The following is an 18809-nucleotide window of genomic DNA, read 5'->3' as shown; positions in this document are numbered from 1 at the left end:
GTTGCAGGAATCAGCAAGGTCGGTGAATATTCCTTGCAGATGTAAGTGGTGGTATGATATTAAGGTAGGCTGCAATAGTACCTGAATGTCTCATCTCGTTCAGTGGTAGGTCTGTAAGGTTAGGAAGAGAAGGAAGTAGACAGGAGGGCTCAATGGTAGGACAGTGAGGTTAGTAGAAGAAGGACGTGGACAGGATGGGGAGACGGAGTAAGTAAAAAGACAGTTGGATGTGAATGGAGGATGCCACAGTAGTAGAGTTGGGGGTGTGTTCATATGTCTATATGTTCATTTGTGTATGTACTTTGTACTTGCCACATCTGATTTTATCTTTTCAAATTCTGTGCTTGTCCCTGAATTACTTATGGGAGACTGAAAATTGGCATTTCTTACTTGTGCTAACCGTTCTGCTGTATGTATCATTCCTTTATATTGCAACAGTTTGCAGCATAAGAAGTAAATGCATTAGAAGTAAAAATATCCATAGTCTTTATTTCTTTGTTGCAAAAATATAAATTTCATTCTGTTCATTTTCTCCTTGTACACTGTATTATGAACACTTTTGAAGTATTAAGTTTTAAAATAAAACAAGTCGTCATTAAATGAGGGAAGTTGGTTGATTCGGTTTTCTTTTTGTAACCATTAGGTGGAGCCAGTATAACACAGTGCCACATCCTAAATGACAAGAGACACATACTAACCAAAGACACAAACACCAGTGTGGCTTACTGGGATGTTCTGAAGGTAAGCTTAAGGCGGGATTTTTTTTTTTGATAATATCTTCTGTTATTTCTTTGTTTATGTATAGAATAATGTGAATCAGCCTTAAACAAATTTATAATTAACTGTATTTCTGGTTGATCTACAGTGTTATTCAGTGGTGGTCCTTGCTTGTATGAGTTTAAGATAGCTAGCAAAGTAAATAATTTGTAGTAGTGGGAAAGCAAAAAAAAAAAAATCTGTTTGTTAGAACGGCAGGAAGACAGATGAAAATATTTGCCATTAGTGTTTATTTGAAGTTGTGCATGTTGTTGAAATTGCAAAGGGGGGTTACTTACATAGATTCCTAGATTGTTACTAGGCTTATGATTCAGGATGCCTTTCTAAGCCTAGCTAAGTTTTCCTGAAAGAATAATAATGTCCTGTATCTAAATAAGGCATTGCGGGCCAGGCATTTATAAGCTACCTCTGTCCATAAGGGACATGGGTGCCAGGCCCGGTGCAGATTTCCTGTTCCCGATCCACTGGTCTAGGTTGTGCTTAAACGGGGTAGTAAACAAACTCAGCTTCACATGGATGGGAAGCCTGTTGTATAGGAGCGGTAATCTGTGGGACATATATCTGTCTCTCCAGCATGTTCTGTTTAAGTCACAGACAAAATTCAGGTCACTAGACCTTGTACATCTGATACTGTTTGATTTATGAATATGCAGGACATTCATAAGTGTGGGGTTTGCAGATGACTTGTAAGCCATGCATAGAGCACCCCTCAGCAATGTATAGGAGACTGAGTAGAGGGAAAGGGCTTTAAGGTGGTCTACATACTGCAGGTTTTTTTCCGCTCTGTATTCTTTTTGTAAGGAACCTCTGAAGTTGCTCTAGTTGCTGCATATACCTAGTCGGGTACATACTGAAGGGAACATTGTACTCTTTGACTGGTCTGATAAGAGCAGAGTAAAGTGGGATAATGACCTTGTTGGATCTAGATATCATGCCCTTACTTATAAGTTGTGCAACATAAAAGGATTTGCTCACCACTGTGGCCACTTGGTGATCGAAGGTAAGGCTACTGTCTACGTGTCTACCCAGATCCCTGACCAGTGGGTCAACTCTTAGGGATGTATTAATCAACTTGGTAATTAGCCAGGATGCTTGATTTCCCAAAGGGTACAATTATGCATTTCTTAACATTGAGTTCAAGACCATAGCTTTAGCATCATTTGTTAGTCAGAGATGGGCCTTTTTAAAGAATGCTAGTGTCTGCAGGGGAGGTGATGATAATCCATCTTTCAGCCATCTGTAAACTTAGTCGGCCATAAACCTTCAGCATTTGCTTCCATTTCAGAGAAATAGATGCCAAAAGGTAGTGGGCCCAGTATTGAGCCCTAGGGGGACTCGGCTAGTGACTGGCCTCTTGGTGGAGGTGGCCTTGCCTATTTTGACCTCCTGGGTCCTGTCAGTGAGCCAGGTGGCTAAGTCAGTGGGTGATAAAAGGGTTTATACCAAAATTAGAGAGCTTTTCAGTAATACCTGAATGGAGTATTGTATCAAAAGCCTTGTCCAGGTCAAGGTAAGCTGTGTGCATGGTCTTTTCTTCATCCAGTGCTTTGGTGACCCTCCCAAAAACATCCATCAGCTATAATAGACATGATCTTCCTTTAACAAAGCCAGACTGTGATGAGTCCATTGTTTGCAGGTTACCTACGTCCTCATTTATCATGTCCATGATGATTTTTTCTATGGCCTTACATATGAGGCTGGTCAGATTTATGGGCCTGTAATTATCTGGCTCAGTGGTTGGACCTCCTTTGTGCAGGAGAAGTACTGTAGCCATCTTCCATTTCTTGGTACAAAACCTACTGTAGGCTGCAGTTGAAAAGTCATTCAAGTGAACCAGAGGTGTCATATTTCATATTATTTATTAAGCATCCCAGGATGTTATTGGGACCCATTGATCCGGGGTTTTTGACTTTGGAAAGTGCATTGATGACCTGCTCCCTAGTAATGGTTGGGAGGGGGATTGTGGTATGTGGTATTTCTTTTGGATTATTGGGAGATGTGGTGGGAGGAATTTGAGCTGTACCTGTCTCCCAAAAGCTTGGCAATGACCTCTGGTTCAGTGTGGATGATGCCATTTACAATAAGTTATGTGCATTGTTGATCATTTCCCCTGAGGTTGCAGACATAGCTGTAGAAAACTTTGTGGTTGTCTTTTTTTCCTGAGAAGCTATTTTTTTATATTTTAAGCAATGCTGCTTTATGGTCAGATCTGACAAGCAATGGCATTACATTGGGTGAGGAACATCACCCCCCCCCCCCCATGTTTGTGAGTACAAGGTACCCCTGGTAGGAGAATTTACTACCTGTTTGAGGTTGTTAGTATTATCAAAGTGCTGCATTAGAAGTTGTCTAAGATTCTCAGTCTATAGAGGGGTAGTCGAGATCCCCTATGAATATTGTATTGGGTTGAACAGTGAGGGATTCTAGTACATTGAGATAGGTAGTATGGGTTTCTTGGAACATGGAAGGAGACCTATAGGTTGCAAGGATATGGTACGAGACCCTGTTTATGGTGTTTTGCACATGTATGAGTTCCAGTGGTCATACACTTTAACTAATTTGGATGTGAGGTTGGTTTTAATACAGACTGAGACTCTTCCACCTTTTAGTTATCTCCTGTGTAGTAGCTGGTCTACAGGTGTGAAAGGCCATTGTTACCTCGCATTGCTGGGGTACTCTCCACAACTTTAAACCATCTCTGCATTACTACACAAATGTGTATACTCTCCAGGGAGAGGAAGGCTTGCAGGAAGTGGCATTTAAGATTTATAGCATTGAGCGTTACCACCTTCTGATATTCCTTTGTAGGTTCAGTTAAGTCAGGAGGTTTATCAGTTTGGCATTGCCTACAAAAAGGAATATGGGGTGGAAAAGTTATTTGCCAAGATCCAAAAGCATAGAGGGGATACGTGCAGACTATCCCTGGCAAAGTAGAGTGGTCCGTCATCTATATCTTCGAAGACTGTCAAATATTGTACCCCTGTAGGCTGACACCAGAAGCTTAGCTAGTTGTTAAAATCAATCATTTTCTGTTAGTAACATGTTATCATCCTTGGAGAAGGTAGTATGCTGCTCAGTGCTAGTCTTATAAATGCCTGAGACACATAATCAGTGAGCCCGATTATGTCTTTCTTCATATAGTCAAGGGAGGTACGTCTCAGGCCATTAACACCAACATGGACTGTGACAGAGTCATACTGGTACCTGTGGCTCATTGATCTGAGTACCTGTGTGACTTGACCGATCCTAGCTCTAGAAAGGCAGCAAACCATGACTCTGTCCTTACTCAGTCTGGTGAGGGGGACATTGTGCTCACTGTAGAAAAACCAATAACCAGGAAATTTGGCTGTGCACTGGTTTGCCTTAATGGCTTTAGCAGTAGAGGCATCAGATACACTGTTACTGTGTGTAGCTGTGGGTAATGTTTTAATGGAGTGTTTACGTGATAGCTGAGGACCCATTTTTTTGATTATGTTGTGCAGGAGGTGTTAGTGTTTAGGAAAATTGCCTGTAAGTGCCTCATCATGAGTAGTTTTATGTGTAGGATCTTTATCCTGTGCAGTAGGTGTGGTACAAGTGTCACTGACCACCTCTATAGGATTAGTTTTGGTTGTATGAGCGAAATTTGCCTTTAACGTTAAAGTGCATTGACACATTTTGCATACTTTATCTGCTTTATTAAGAACAATGGATTGTCTGTGTACATAAGGCAATTGCTACAATGTCTCAGAAAACCCATCTCAACCAAATTGGTCACTGTGAGAATCGGGAATTGCATATCCATGGGTTCTGATCTGCTGGGAAGGAGTGAGGGAAATTTAAATTTTGAATAGGTCAAACTAGATGCTCTAGTAGTTAAAAAAAAATTCTGTCTAGACAGTAAAGGTATTTTAAGGGAAACTTGTACTGCGAGAGATTGGCATCTACACATATTAGAAGAAGTAAGGCACTTTTAGAATAGCAGACCCAATAAGACTTCAACCAGCTGTTCCCAGCTCAGAAGGGTGTAGGCTGTCATCTCCTACCACAGGAGTGTAGACCACAAACCTTTATAGTGTAAAATATCTGGTCTGGAGCCCAAGTGCTTAAACCAGCACAAAGAAACTTGGAATAATAGGCGCAATAAGCTTTTGCAAGTAATTCCCAGCTCAGAAGGGTGGAGGCTACCCCCCCTCCTCTCTCAAGAGTGTAGACCATAAACCTTCTTAATGTTGAATAATTGGTTTGGACCCCAAGTGCATAAACCAGAACTAAGATACTTTTAGAATAGATACAATAAGCCTTCAACCAGCAATTCCCAACTCACAGGTATAAGCTACCTCTCCTGCCACAAGAGTGTAGACCACAAACCTTCCTTATGTAAGTTAACTAATTTGGAGCCCAAATGCTTAAATCAGAACTAAGAGGCTTAGAATAACAGTTAGTGTAATCAGGCTACTAACAAGCAGTAATAAATGCAGCAGATTAAATGCAATTGAACAATTCAGGAACACAAATATAGTAAAAGCAGTTGAATAAAGTGCAGTTTTTTAAGTGAGTGGGATGGTAAGAAACAGAAGATGTGATATCCTTTTCATTATTCCTGAACACTCTGATCCAATTCGGCCACATAGTCCAGACTTCAAATCCAACAGTCGAGCTCCTCTCTCTACCCATAATACCTTGGTCCATCCCACTACCTCAGATCTCATTTGCTGCCATCATGCCCAGACACAGGTTCCTCTCTTGAGCACAATTTAGTGGTTATGGTAACTTTTTTTTCTGTTATTTCAAAAAGTTTCTTCTAATTATTCCTTTCTATCTCTAACCTCCCTCTTCAGTTTTTCACACTCAGGAATCCAGTCCATCTGCTTGTCTTTCCCTTCCATCTCTCCCAGCCAGATCAGTCTTTCAAGAACTAGGATCTATGGTAGCAGCCATTATATTGCTTCCCTTGGCATGATTCTTTGTGCTTGTCCTTCAGTGGACTCTGGCTGATCATTGATCTGTTCTTTGATAACCCCCATCTTTTCCAGTCAAACCTACTCCAATTTACAAATGATGCATCCACTGGTGGAGCCAGTTGGACGACATTCATCTAATTCATGTAGGCCAACCTTTTGTTTTACCCCCCCCCCCCGCCATGGCCATAATGACTACTGATGCCTCCCAACTGGGGTAGGGCGTGATGCATTTCCTAGGAAGGACAAGTCCAAGGCATGTGGTCCCCCCAAGAGATCAAGCTGCATATCAGTATACTACAGATGAGACCAGTCCTACTAGCCCTGCAGGCCTTTCAAGATGTTCTTGCTCTAGGGACTATTGCAGTTCAGACTGAGAACATCTCTGTGGCCTGGTAAATCAACAAACAAGGAGGGAACTCAATCTTATCCCCTTTGCAGAAAGGCCGTAAGAGTGTGGAAATGGGCGATCTCCTCAGACTGCTTTCTAGTTGCAATGCACATACCAGGGAAAACCAGAGTGTTAGTGGACAAATTAAGCAGATCCATTCTGATGCCTCACTAGTGGTCTCTCAATTGGTCTGTGGTGGAAAGGATTTTCCATCATTGGAGCCAACCTTGCGGTGACCTCTTTGTGTGCCCCTACATCAACAAGTGCAGCAGGTACTTTGCTCTTATTGGTCCTCAGGGGGAGTTAACAAGAGATGCTGTAGTCCACATGTGGCCCTCCAGTCTTATTTATCCTTATCCTCCTCTTCCTTTGATTCCCAAATTTATGCAGAAAGCAAGCTGGCTAAACAACTCAGTCAGCCTCATTGCCCTCTTCTGGCCTCGACAGGTATGGTTCCCCTTTCTGTGGTCTCATCTTCATTATCTTCCATGGATACTGGCGCCATCTCCAGATGATCTCTCATACCCATCTGAAATCAAAGATCCCAATATCCAGGCCCTCAAACTAACTACATTGTTTTCCCCATTTCCATTACTGGTTTGACAGCCCAGGCTTTCTTCCCCTGTATGTATTATATTTTTATCTTTGCAAAAGGACTTTACTAAGATAGTTTATAAGAGCAAGTGGAAGAGATTCTCCCTTTGGGCCTTTAAAAATGAACTTAATCCTTTTTCTGCTCCAATTTCTGCCGTACTTGAATTTTTGGCAACTCTTTTTAATGGAGGAGCCTTTCTACCATTAAGTTACAATTAGCATCTATCTTCAATTTTCACACAGGAGACTGAAATTATTTGTCTTCTTCCAAATTATAGAAAGCATTTATAAAAGGCATTTTTCTTCTCAGACCACCATTAAAGGATCCTTCACCTCCCTATAATTTCCCTATAATTTGACCATTGTGCTTCAAGGTCTAACTCAAGAAGTCTTTTGAACCTTCAGCTAAAACTGTTCTAAACTTCCTTTCTTGGAAAATGGTTTTCTTAGTAGCCATTACTTCTGCAAAGAGGATATCTGAACTCCAAGCTCTTTTTTTTTTTTTCAAAGACCCCTTACATTATTTTCCTTAAAGATAGGGTTTACCTTATGGACAGACCCTTCCTTTTTACCTAAAGTAGCCTCTGAAAATAACATCAACAAGTCCATTCATTACCAGTCTTCTTCACAAAATATTTGAATAAAGGAGAATACATGCATTGTCTCCTTGATGTACAGAGACAATTACACTTTTATCTTTACATGCCAAAACAAAGCAAAAAATCAGATCAACTATTTGCTTCCTTTTCACCAGAAAGACTGGGTTTCCCAGTTTCTAAATCCACTTTAGCCAAATGGATTTCAGACTGTATTTCTAGGATCAATTTTCAACAAGGCATTCCCCTACACAAACCACCCAAGGCTCATTCAACCAGATCCATGGCTGATTAGTCTGCTTTTTGGTCAAGAACATCTATTGGTGATATTAGTGCAGCAGCCACATGGTCCAATGCTCATACCTTAGTTACTCATTACAAACTGGATATTATATTTACAATAGAGCCACCTTTGGTTCGGCAGTACTCCGGAATATCCTTCCATGAGGGCCACTCAAGATCAGCATAACTGAGAACTTTGTCCCATGTGTTGAGGAAGAGTGAAAAGGTCAGCATCAGATTTAAAAGTTAGTTACTCACCATAACTAGGCATCTATGTTATCCATTTTCATTCTTCCTCAACTTCCCTTTCATCCTTTCCCATCCTTCAGTCTTCTGGAGAAACCTGTTGGACTGTGTTTTGGAACTTACGGGTTTGAGCCCTTCCTTTGTTCTGTTAGCTATTACTGTCTCTGTCTAGCTATAGGGGCCTTAAGGCAACAAACTCAATCTGAGGTAGTGGGGATGAACTAAGGCTTTATGGGTAAAGGAAGGAGCTGGAGAGTTGGATCCAAAGTCTGGAGTATGTGGTCAAGTCTGATCCGAACCCGTGTGTTGAGGAAGAATGAAAATGGACAACACAGATGCCTAGTTATGGTGAGCACATAACTTTTAAATAGTTCAAGTTTAAGAGACTTAGGGGAAGACTTTCCCAACTGATCTCTCAGTTCTCAGTAGAATGAGCTGATGAGATGATACTGGGAGGAATGTCAAAAATAAGGTTTATAGTAGTGGCAGCCAACCTAAATGCAGACTGAGATCAGCAGTAGTCAGGCAGGGAACAGTAAGTCAAACAAGCACTACAGCTAAACATGCCACTAAATATTTGTAGTTAAATGAGGAATCTTATTTCTCAGTATCTGCTTGCAGTAGCCCTCAGTTGGCCTGATTATCTAAGTCTTGGGGCCTGCATCAGTTGCTGTTTCATCTTCCATGACGTCAGGTAGTCAGGGGTATAAAGCATGCAGCCGACGCCATTACATCAGTCTTTCTTGCCGTGTCGTGCCCGAAGCAGAAGCAGTTCGCAAGTGCCAGTCGGCCGACTCCTAAAATTTTCGCTTTCGAGTTTCAGAACCGAAGTCGTCAACTAAGCCTAAGTACCCCATTGGGGAACCTTTTTCTTGCTCTAAACCGATGTCAGTAAAAGTTAACAATTGTATTTGTTGTGGAAAGCAAATACCTCATAAAGAGTTTCATTTGTACTGCATTCCTTGCTTTGACCCAGACCACGACGTACCTCGCTGTCGGTTTTGTGCCTTATTCAAACCTCAAACTATTCGTCGTCTGTTAATTTATGCTTCTAAATACTTTGGTACTTGGATCAATTATCCAGAAATGGCTTCAGTAAGCCACCCAACTACCGACATTCTGAAAAAACGCAAAGATAAAGACAGAGACAGACCGCATAGGTCCAAAGCTGCCGACGGCACTTCTCCTAAGCTAGTCGCCAGTTCACCGGTACTCAGTGGGGTGCTTTCACCCACTACTTCAGATTCGCAGGCCTCTACTGAGAACCATTCGGAGTCCGATATGCCGCAAGATGCTTCTTTGACTGTAGAACCTGCAGATATCTCTACCTTGGATGGGTCCGGAGCCGCTGTACAGGCACCGGCTTCTGAGGGTGTATTCAGGCCTACTGACTTGCATATTAAACCAACGCCTTCTTCTTCTTCAAGGCCTAAAACTCGATCCATGCCTAGCAGACAGACACCCAGACTGCATGGTCAGGCCCCTGTGCCTAAAAAACTAATGATAAGAATGACTGAAGACCTTATTACTCTAATCAGGGGAAGCCACCCTTCCCCCTCTGAGACCTAGGACTGATTTTCCTTCTGATTCTTCTGATCAGGACTCTGAAATTTCTGATCTGAAGTAGGAACTTAATTTGTCAGCAACCTTTGGGATACGGATCCGATCTCGGATCCGAGCCGGCAACTTCTACCACAGCATAGATCCGAGCTCCTAGCTCCTCCCTTTACCCATAATCCCATGCCAACCCTGACTGACCTCAGATCTAGTTTGCCGCGCTTCAAGCTACAAGCTGGATTTCGAGCTCCAGATAGTTGAGTGAACTTTGTGAGAAAAACTTTGCTTTTTTTCTTCCTTTTTCTTGTGTGAGTGTGTACGAATGTTCAGGTTTCCTATATTTATATCTTTTGTGTTTAATTTTTCCTCCCTGCCCTCGCTGGTTCGTAGTGTGTGTTTGTGGTGTGTGTAGGGGCCTAGTGAGTGTGTTTTTCTGTATACCATGTCGGAGGCCCCTAAAGCCATCTTTTCAAAATGCACCGAGTGTGGCCATAAGCTTTCACCGGCAGATGGCCACACCCAGTGCGTTAGGTGCCTTGGGGTTGAACACCTCTCTTTGGGATGCGCGATTTGCACAGCGTTCAACCCCAGGGCACTTAAGGACCGGAGGTCGAAGCTGATCCTGGCGGGCCTTTTGCCCCCGGATTCGGCTCCGGCCTCCGGTACTTCTGTGGCCGCTACCCAGCCCTCGGTGGTAGCCACCCCTGTCTCCCTCCCTCCGGTCGGGACTCAACCTCCCACTTCAGCTCCGGAGGAGAGGGAGGCCGGGAAAGCCAAACGGAAGGAGAAGCACCATAAGCGGCGGGCCGAGGACTCCTCCTCGGCCCCGCCCGCCAAAACGGGCTTCTCTATCCAGAGCTTCTGGATCACCTCCTCCTCGGCTCCGGTTCCCTTGTTTCTCACCGGGACCCGGGGAGGAGGGGACCCAGTCCCCGTCGAGGTCATCGAGGCGACACTCTAGGTCTGCCTCGGTGGCCTTGTCGAGGTCCACCTTTAGTATGTCAGATGCAGACATGGACCGGGTGATGAGGAGGTTCATCCAGGCCCAGCTGCAGATGGGAGTGCTCTTACCCCCCCCCCTCTGGGGGGGAGCTCGACCCCATTTTTTGCTCCAATCGCTCCTTCTCCGACCCGCTTTCCGGGTTCGAAGCATTCGGAGCTGAGCCGCGTTGGATCCGGGGGTGGGTCAGAGTCAAAAGTACTGGTTACTTCGGCTCCGACTGGTCCCTCGAGCTTGTCAGATCCGACCTCTCGGAGCTGAGGGTTGAGCTTCGGATCCGAGGGACTCTGTGTGACTTTGGCTCCGTCCCGGTCGGAGCACACGGGTCCTTCGGATCTGAGGGTCTCAGCCCCGGATCCGGTCCCCGCTTCGGATCAGAGTGGCAGTCTACTCTCGGAGCCTATCAAGAGTGGCTCCCCCTCGGCTTTCGCGGTGGTGAAGAGGGCACTGCTGAGTGCATCCTGACCTCCGGTCCTGGCTTCGGCTCCCCCCTGCACTCCCTCTCCGCTGGTCCGGGCTCCCATCACCCGGCCTTCGGGGCAGCCTGCTCCAGCATCTCTGGGTGTTCCTTTGGAACGTGACATTGCTGGTGAGTCTTCCTCGGACAACCCCCCCGAGGAGGTCCCTCACAAAGCTAAGTGTAAGAGGAGGCACGTGGACTCCCCCGAGTCCCTTACGGAAGATACGGACTTAGATGAAGGGGAAGGCTCCCCAAGGTCACCCCCCGAGGATGTCTCCTTTGGAGACATCATGGAAATGCTCAGGATTATGGGAGGGTGGTCTGCCCCCAAGGTTTTCTCCGATGAGTCCGTATTCCTAGGATTCGTTCGAAGCAGGGCCATCTACCTCTTGGGTGTCCCCTCCCCCCGACCCCCTGGTGGACCTTATTTCCACCAGGGCTTGGAAGGAGCCGGACACTGTAGCGCCAGTCCCCAAGCGCCCGGATAGAATCCTGAGTCCCCCTGCTGAAAGAACCCACTGGAGCAGAGGTCCCCCCGTGGCTGCCATGTTGGTGGCGGTGGCCACCAAGAGAGAGTTGGCTCAGGAGAGCTCTGTGGTCCACCCGCCGAGTAAGGAGTCTCGAGCGATGGACCGCCTTTGGAAGCGGGTCTTTAGTTCAGCAACCTTCTCCATGAGGGCGCTGAACTATATGGCACACGTCATCCGGATGCAGTGAGATCTAATAAAAGAATACGCTGCATCCCCCCCAGAGTCCATGTCGGAAGGGGACAAGCAGCTGTACTCCTCCCGAATGTCTACTCTACGTTCAGTTTCCAACACCTCTATGCGTCTCTTGTCTCACGCCACTGAAGGAGCCGCTAGAGCTGGCGGAGCCAGATTGGTAATGAGGCGCCAAGCCTGGCTCCGACTTTGTGACTTCTCGGAACCCTTTAAGGTGTCATTCGCGAATGCCCCCTTTGATGGTTCTGCACTGTTTGGCAAAACCGTTCGCGACACTTTAGTCCAGAGCGAGAAAGACAGGAAGACGTTGTCTGCCGTCGGAGTCCGCTTTTCCAAGAACCAAAAGGGTCAGAAGAAGATGTGGTTCCGTAAATCGCATCAGTCCCAGTCTGCTCTGGACAACCAGTCCTCTCATGGCAGAGGAGGACAGGGAGGACCCCGCCCAAGAGGCAGAGGGGGTCCCAGAAATTTTGGGTCCAGAGAACCTTTCTCTGAGAGGCCCACGCAGAACCCCTGAGGGGTTTCCCTGCTGCTCCACTCTGGAGGCAATCGGGGGGCGTCTTTCGAAGCACCTAGCAATGTGGGAGTCCATAACAACAGATCGCTGGGTGCTTCGCATCATATCCAGAGGCTACCTAATTCCCTTTATTGTAACCCCCAAAACCAGAAGCCTCCCCGACGTACCACCCAATCAGAGGGAGGCGGCTGCTACAGAAATTCAGCAGCTTTTGCAAAAAAGAGCCATCCAACCCGTCCCCCCAGTTCAGTTCGGATCGGGGATTTACTCCAGGTTCTTTCTGGTGCCAAAAAAGACGGAGGACTTGAGGTCCATTCTCGACCTCTCTCTCCTGAACCTGGAAGTTCCCAAAGAAAAGTTCTGAATGATCACGCTACAATCTATTCTCCCCCTATTACGGGAGAACGACTGGATGTGCTCGATAGACCTCAAGGATGCGTACTACCACATTCTGGTGGACAGATGCTCCAGGAGGTTCCTCCGCTTCCGGCTGGGAGCCAGTCACTTTCAGTTCAGGGCCCTTCCCTTCTGTCTCACCTCAGCCCCCAGGGTGTTCACCAAAGTCTTGGCGGTTATAGCGGCCCACCTGAGGCTTCAGGGAATTCAGGTCTTTCCGTACCTCGACGACTGGCTCCTCATCGCCCCAACAAGGCATCTGCTCTGTTCAGGCAGGGATTATTTCCTCAATCTTGCTCCACGCCTAGGGTTGACTATCAGCATGGCCAAATCCTCTCTGGTCCCTACACAGGTAATAGATTTCATAGGGGCGAGATTGGATTCCAGACTAATGCTTGCCTTCCTGACTCCCGATCGGCTTCAGAACCTGAGGTTGCATGTTCAGGCCATTCTCCGACTTCCTGCTCCACCGGCGGAATTGATCCTGAGGGCTCTAGGGTCCATGGCGTCAGCAATTCCTCTGCTGCCCCTAGCCCGTCTAAATATGAGGGTCCTGCAGTGGACCCTCCAGGTACAATGGTCCCTGTCTCATCCTATTTCCATAAGCAGGGCTTGCAGAGGGTCGCTCCTGTGGTGGCTCCAGTCCCAGAGTCTCCGCACGGGACGACCATTCTCGATGCCTTCCCCCGTCGCCACAGTGACCACGGACGCCTTTCGCCTGGGGTGGGGGGGGGGCACTATTTAGGCAGATCGGTCCAAGGCACGTGGAACGACACAGAGACCTCCTTGCATATCAATGTCCTAGAGATGAGGGCAGTGCTCTTGACGTTGCAGGCACTTCACAGTCTTCTTCCGATTGCGACTATTGCAGTACAAATGGACATGTCAGTTGTCTGGTACATCAACAAACAGGGGGGAACCAGGTCTTCTCCTCTTTGTCGCGAGGCCATGAGAGTGTGGGAATGGGCGATATCCACCAGCCGCTTTCTTAGTGCAATGCACATTCCGGGACGGTCCAACATCCTAGCAGACAGGCTCAGTCATTCGATTCTGACCCCGTACGAATGGTCTCTCAATCCTCTAGTAGTGAAACAAATATTTGCCCAATGGAGGCAACCCTGTTGTGATCTTTTCGCCTCTCCCTCAAATACCAAATGCAACAGTTACTTCGCTCTAATCCCCCCCCAGGGGGAGTCCCCGAGAGACTCTCTAGTACATGCTTGGCCTTCCGGTCTCCTTTACGCTTACCCTCCATTGCCCATGATGCTAAAACTCTTACAGAAAGCCAATCGGCTGGGGAGCAAAATGATCCTCATTGCCCCGTTCTGGCCTCATCAAACGTGGTTCCCCTACCTGTGGTCTCACCTAATTCATCCACCCTGGATTCTGGATCCCCTTCCGGATCTTATTACTCACCCTCTGGGTCTTCCGACCCCCAACCTGGTCAACCTCAAGCTGACTGCTTGGTTGTTCCAGTTCCACTCCTGATAAGGACTCCTGGAATCTCCTCACCAGTCAAAGCCATTCTAGTAGCAGCACACAAACCTTCCACCAGAAGGGTTTATCGAAGTAAGTGGAAACGTTTCTCCATTTGGGTGGAGCACCATCACTTAGATCCTTTCACGGCGCCTCTTACGTCGGTTTTGGATTTTCTAACTACCCTTTTTCATCAAGGGGCTAGCTGCTCTACAGTCAAGGTACAACTAGCAGCAATTACGCATTATCATGTGGGGCATGAATCGGGCACTCTAATCACTTCCAAGCTTTGTAAAGCTTTCCTCAAGGGTACCTTCCTCCTCAGACCCCCGGTCAGGGAGGTAGTACCCCCATGGGATTTATCTTTGGTTCTTCAGGCCTTGACAAGCCCCCCTTTCGAGCCGGCGGCTATGGTTGACCTCAAATACCTCTCTTGGAAGACAGCCTTTTTGGTGGCCATTATTTCAGCTAAAAGGAGTCTCTGAGCTTCAGGCTCTATGTGTTAAACCGCCATACTTAGCCTTCCATCAGGATAGAGTTTACCTCAGGATCAATCCGTCCTTTCTGCCTAAGGTATCTTCGGAAGCTAATATTAATCAGTCTATTAATCTTCCCGTGTTCTTTCCCAATTACCAGAACAAAGGAGAGTACAAGCTGCATTCCTTGGATGTGCACAGACAATTACGCTTTTATATTCATCGAACTGCTGGTCATAGACAATCTGACCAGTTGTTTGTCTCCTTTGCCAAAACAAGTTTGGGCAAGTCAATCTCTAAATCTTACTGTCACGGTGGATAGCTAGTTGTATCCTCTTGGCGTTTCAGAGTTCGGGAAGGCCTGCACCTCAGGGAGTCCGAGCTCATTCTACTAGGGCCGTCGCCACTTCGGCGGCTTTTAAATCTAGGGTTCCATTAGATGATATGCCACTTGGGCCTCATCTCATACCTTTATCAGCCATTACAAACTGGATGTTGTCTCCAGAGGTAGGGCGTCCTTTGGCTCTGCAGTGCTCCGGAATATTCTTCCATAAAGGCCACCCAGGATTCAGGTAGCTGGGGACTCTGTCCCAAAGGTTCCTGACAAATGAAGTTCCTACTTCAGATTAAGAAGTTATGTACTCACCATAACGTTCCATCTGAGTAGGTATCTTCATTTGTCTGCAACCATCCCCCCCTCCTTCCCCCTGACCTATAGGATCTGTCTTAGATAAGCCCCTTCTGGGGAACAATAACTATGGTTGTATCGGGCAAACTTGATCTGAGGTCAGTCAGGGTTGGCAGGGGATTATGGGTAAAGGGAGGAGCTAGGAGCTGGGATCTATGCTGTGGTAGAAGTTGCCGGCTCGGATCCAAGATCGGATCCATATCCCAAAGGTTGCAGACAAATGAAAGATACCTACTCAGATGGAACGTTATGGTGAGTACATAACTTCTTATTTCTTCTGATGACCAGGATTTACCCTTATCTACATATGAGGATTCTGATGCAGAGGACTCCATTCTCTCTGCTTCCCCTCCAGAGGATTTCTCTTTTGGTGAAACCCTGCATACTCTTAGGGAACATTTTTGCTGGGAAAGCCAGGATTACTCTGACTCCAAAAAGAGGCTGAGGGATTTCTTACTCCTGCCCCAACACAGGCTTTTAGCTGTCCCTCCTCTACTGGACATTGTTGATGATGCCTTCTCGGAATCTAGCCTAGCCCCTGACTCTTTACCTCCTGCTCCCAGAAAACCTGATAGGTATTACAGGGTTCCTGACTCTCACAAGTTCCTCTTTAAGAATCCTACTGCCGATCCTGAGACAATTTCACAGGGACCAAAGGGCATTAAGGTTATTACTGCCAAAAATCCTACCCCCCTCTGATAGAGATTCCAGGGCGCTGGATAGATGGGGTAAGAAGGTATACACTTCTGCAACCTTAGCCATTAGGGCCTTAAACTGCTAGTTTCATATGTTAAAAGTATCAGCAGCATATTATTGGATTGCTTAAACAGAAAATTATGTTGATTCCTGACTGTGCTGAAAATAAGAATTTACAGGATTTAATGCATTCTTCTGAACAAGTTGGAAAACATACTTTGCAATGTGGTTTTGATTCATTAGAGGCATCTTACGGGGCTGCTGTCACTCGGTCTGTACTTAGAAGGCATGCTTGGCTTAAGGAGCAATCTTTGCCAGATTATGTTAAAGCTAAATTGCTGGATGCTCCCTTAAACCAAGACTGCCTGTTTGTCAACAAAGCCGAAGAAGTACTTAAAAAGATGGCGGAAAAAGCTAAATCTATGCAAACTGTTAAAGATTTCCTGCAAGTACAGCCTCCCAGATTTGGTAGGCATTGGCCATCTAAGAATTGGTCCTTTCCTGCCTCTTCAGGCCTTCTCAGTCCAAACCCAGAACCAGCAGAACACCCAGGCTGCAGTCCCAAGGTACTCACAGGACTAAGCAGTGGGGGGCCCCCACTTCCAAAGCAGGGAGTAGCAAGACTCCCCCTTATGATAAACTGTTTCAATGACTTAACTTTAAACCTTCCAAGCCCTGCTCAACTGACTGTTCCTTTAGGGGAAAGATTGCCTTGCAGGCAAAAAAATTGTGAACTCATTACCCAGGACAAATGTGTTTTAAATATAGTTTCCCAAGGATACAGACTCCACTTCCACTCCTTACCAACCCCAAACGGTTGGCCAGATCTACCCCCAAATCAGTGGGCAGAGGCACAAAAGCAAGTTCTCTCTCATTTAAGCATCAGGGCTATTCAGCCTGTCCCAGAAGAAGAATGGGGACAAGGTTTCTGCTCAAGACTCTTTCTGGTACCCAGAAAAGACGATTCCTGGCGTCCTATCCTGGATCTGTCTGTCCTAAACAAATTTTTGGTAATCTCAAAATTCAAGATACTAACTCTTCATCAGCTGCTTCCTATGCTAGGCAAAGATGCCTGGTTGGCAACACTGGATTTAAAGGAAGCCTACATGCACATCCCAATAAGGCAATCTTGCAGAAGATACCTACGCTTCAAAGCAGACTACATGCACTATCAATTCTCTGCACTGCCCTTTGGCTTATCTACTGAGCCCAGGGTATTCACAAAGTGTCTAGCTCCAGTCATTGCATTTTGCAGGCAAAGAAATATTCAAATATACCCATACCTGGACGATTGTCTAATTCAGGCAGAAAGCCAGGACATAGTACTGAATCATCTGGCATTTGTAAAGAAAATGCTAACTTCTCTGGGGTACACCATAAATGAAAAGAAATCACATCTTGTACCTTGCCAGCAAATTGTATTCCTGGGAGCAAGCTTGAATACAACTTCCCAGATGGCCTACCTCACACCAGAGAAACAAGTTCATTTGACAACCTACTTCAAACTACTGGCCACAAAGACCCAGCTGTCTGCAAGGAAAATACTGCAAGCCCTGGGGTTCATGGCCTCCTGCATTCTGCTAATTCCATATGCAAGACTGCATATGAGGAAACTACAATGGTATCTAAAAAGCCTATGGTGTCAACATTCTCAGGATCTAGAGTCAATGATTCCTATCATACCTTGTCTACAGATAGAGTTCCTTTGGTGGGCAGAGGCCTGCCACCAAAACAAGGGACTACCATTCACTCTACCCCCTGCCTCTCAAACCCTTACAACAGACTCATCAGACTATGCATGGGGGGCTCACCTGGCAGGGAAGGTCATTCAGGGCAAATGGAACCCAAGTCAAATGCACCTGCATATCAATCAAAAAGAAATGTTAGCTGTACAGAGTGCTCTGACAGCCTTCAAGGACCACATTCTTCCAGGACAATTAATGGTAAGGACAGACAACACCACTGTTACGTGGTACATAAACAAGCAGGAGGGTACCCATTATTACCCCCTCTGCAGACTAGCCATGGCTCTGTGGAACACAGGCTTGAGCTACCAAGTGCATATACATTCTCAGTTCCTGCCAGAAAAACTAAATACACTGGCAGATGAACTCAGCAGAAATCTTATGGACCCACACGAGTGGAAACTGGAACCAAAGATATTCAACATGTTGATAAACAAATGGGGGAGCCGAGTTATAGACCTGTTTGCCTCCCCCCAGATCTACCAATTGGACAACACAAGGACTCCCCACAAACAAGCTTGAAAAGTGGATGCTCTGTCCTTCAGCTGGAAAAATCTATCAGTTTATGCCTTTCCTCCTCTGCCTCTCCTCTCCAAAGTACTACTAAAGATAAAACAGGACAAACCAAGGACGATATTTATTGCATCAGACTGACCACGCCAACACTGGTACCCCCTCTTGCGCAGTTTGTCACTGCTGGCTCCATGGTACCTGCCTCAGACCCCTACCCTGCTGTCACAGCAGGCGAGCCAGATTCTGCACCCGAGGCTTCAAACCCTGACCCTGGCATTCTGGATAATTTCCTAATCAGTCCATTACCTTCCCTCGGCAAACAAGTGTTGGATAGCATTTTGGAGGCAAGGAGGCCTAGTACTTGAAAATCTTATGCTAAAAAAATAGAAAAGATTCTGTGCCTGGAACCAAACTCAAGGGATGGGCACAGCAGTGCCCAATTTACCTCAGATTCTTCAATACTTAACTGAGATACTTCAGAAGGACCTTTCTTTTTCCTCATTCAAACTTCACGCCTCAGCCATTTCAGTTCATTACAAGACAGAACCACCCCTCTCTCTCATCCACTGCTCAAGGGGTTCCTCACAGGGGCCAAAAACTTAAGACCACCCAGGAGAGCCCCAACTCCAGCCTGAGACCTTAACTTTGTATTGGAAAAATTCACTCTTCCTCCTTTTGAGCCAGCTGCAAGTGCTGAGTTAAAATTTCTTTCTTGGAAAACAGCCTTCCTTTTAGCA

The 18809-nt window shown here is 46.1% G+C and overlaps 1 protein-coding gene across 1 annotated transcript in view; it reads left to right on the top strand.

Moving 5' to 3' along the window:
* Positions 1–18809, top strand: part of WDR48 (WD repeat domain 48) — a 1921140-nt gene that overhangs the window by 997074 nt on the left and 905257 nt on the right. The window contains exon 11 of the mRNA XM_044066951.1: positions 644–741. Within this exon, the coding sequence (XP_043922886.1) occupies positions 644–741 (98 nt within the window). The remainder of the gene's footprint in view (positions 1–643; positions 742–18809) is intronic.

This window comes from Protopterus annectens, chromosome 3.part1 (assembly GCF_019279795.1).
Source record: "Protopterus annectens isolate FY-2018-M chromosome 3.part1, PAN1.0, whole genome shotgun sequence".
Classification (NCBI taxonomy): domain Eukaryota; kingdom Metazoa; phylum Chordata; order Ceratodontiformes; family Protopteridae; genus Protopterus; species Protopterus annectens.
The sequence above is the reverse complement of the archived record's forward strand: the minus strand, read 5'-3'. Positions and strand labels throughout refer to the sequence as shown.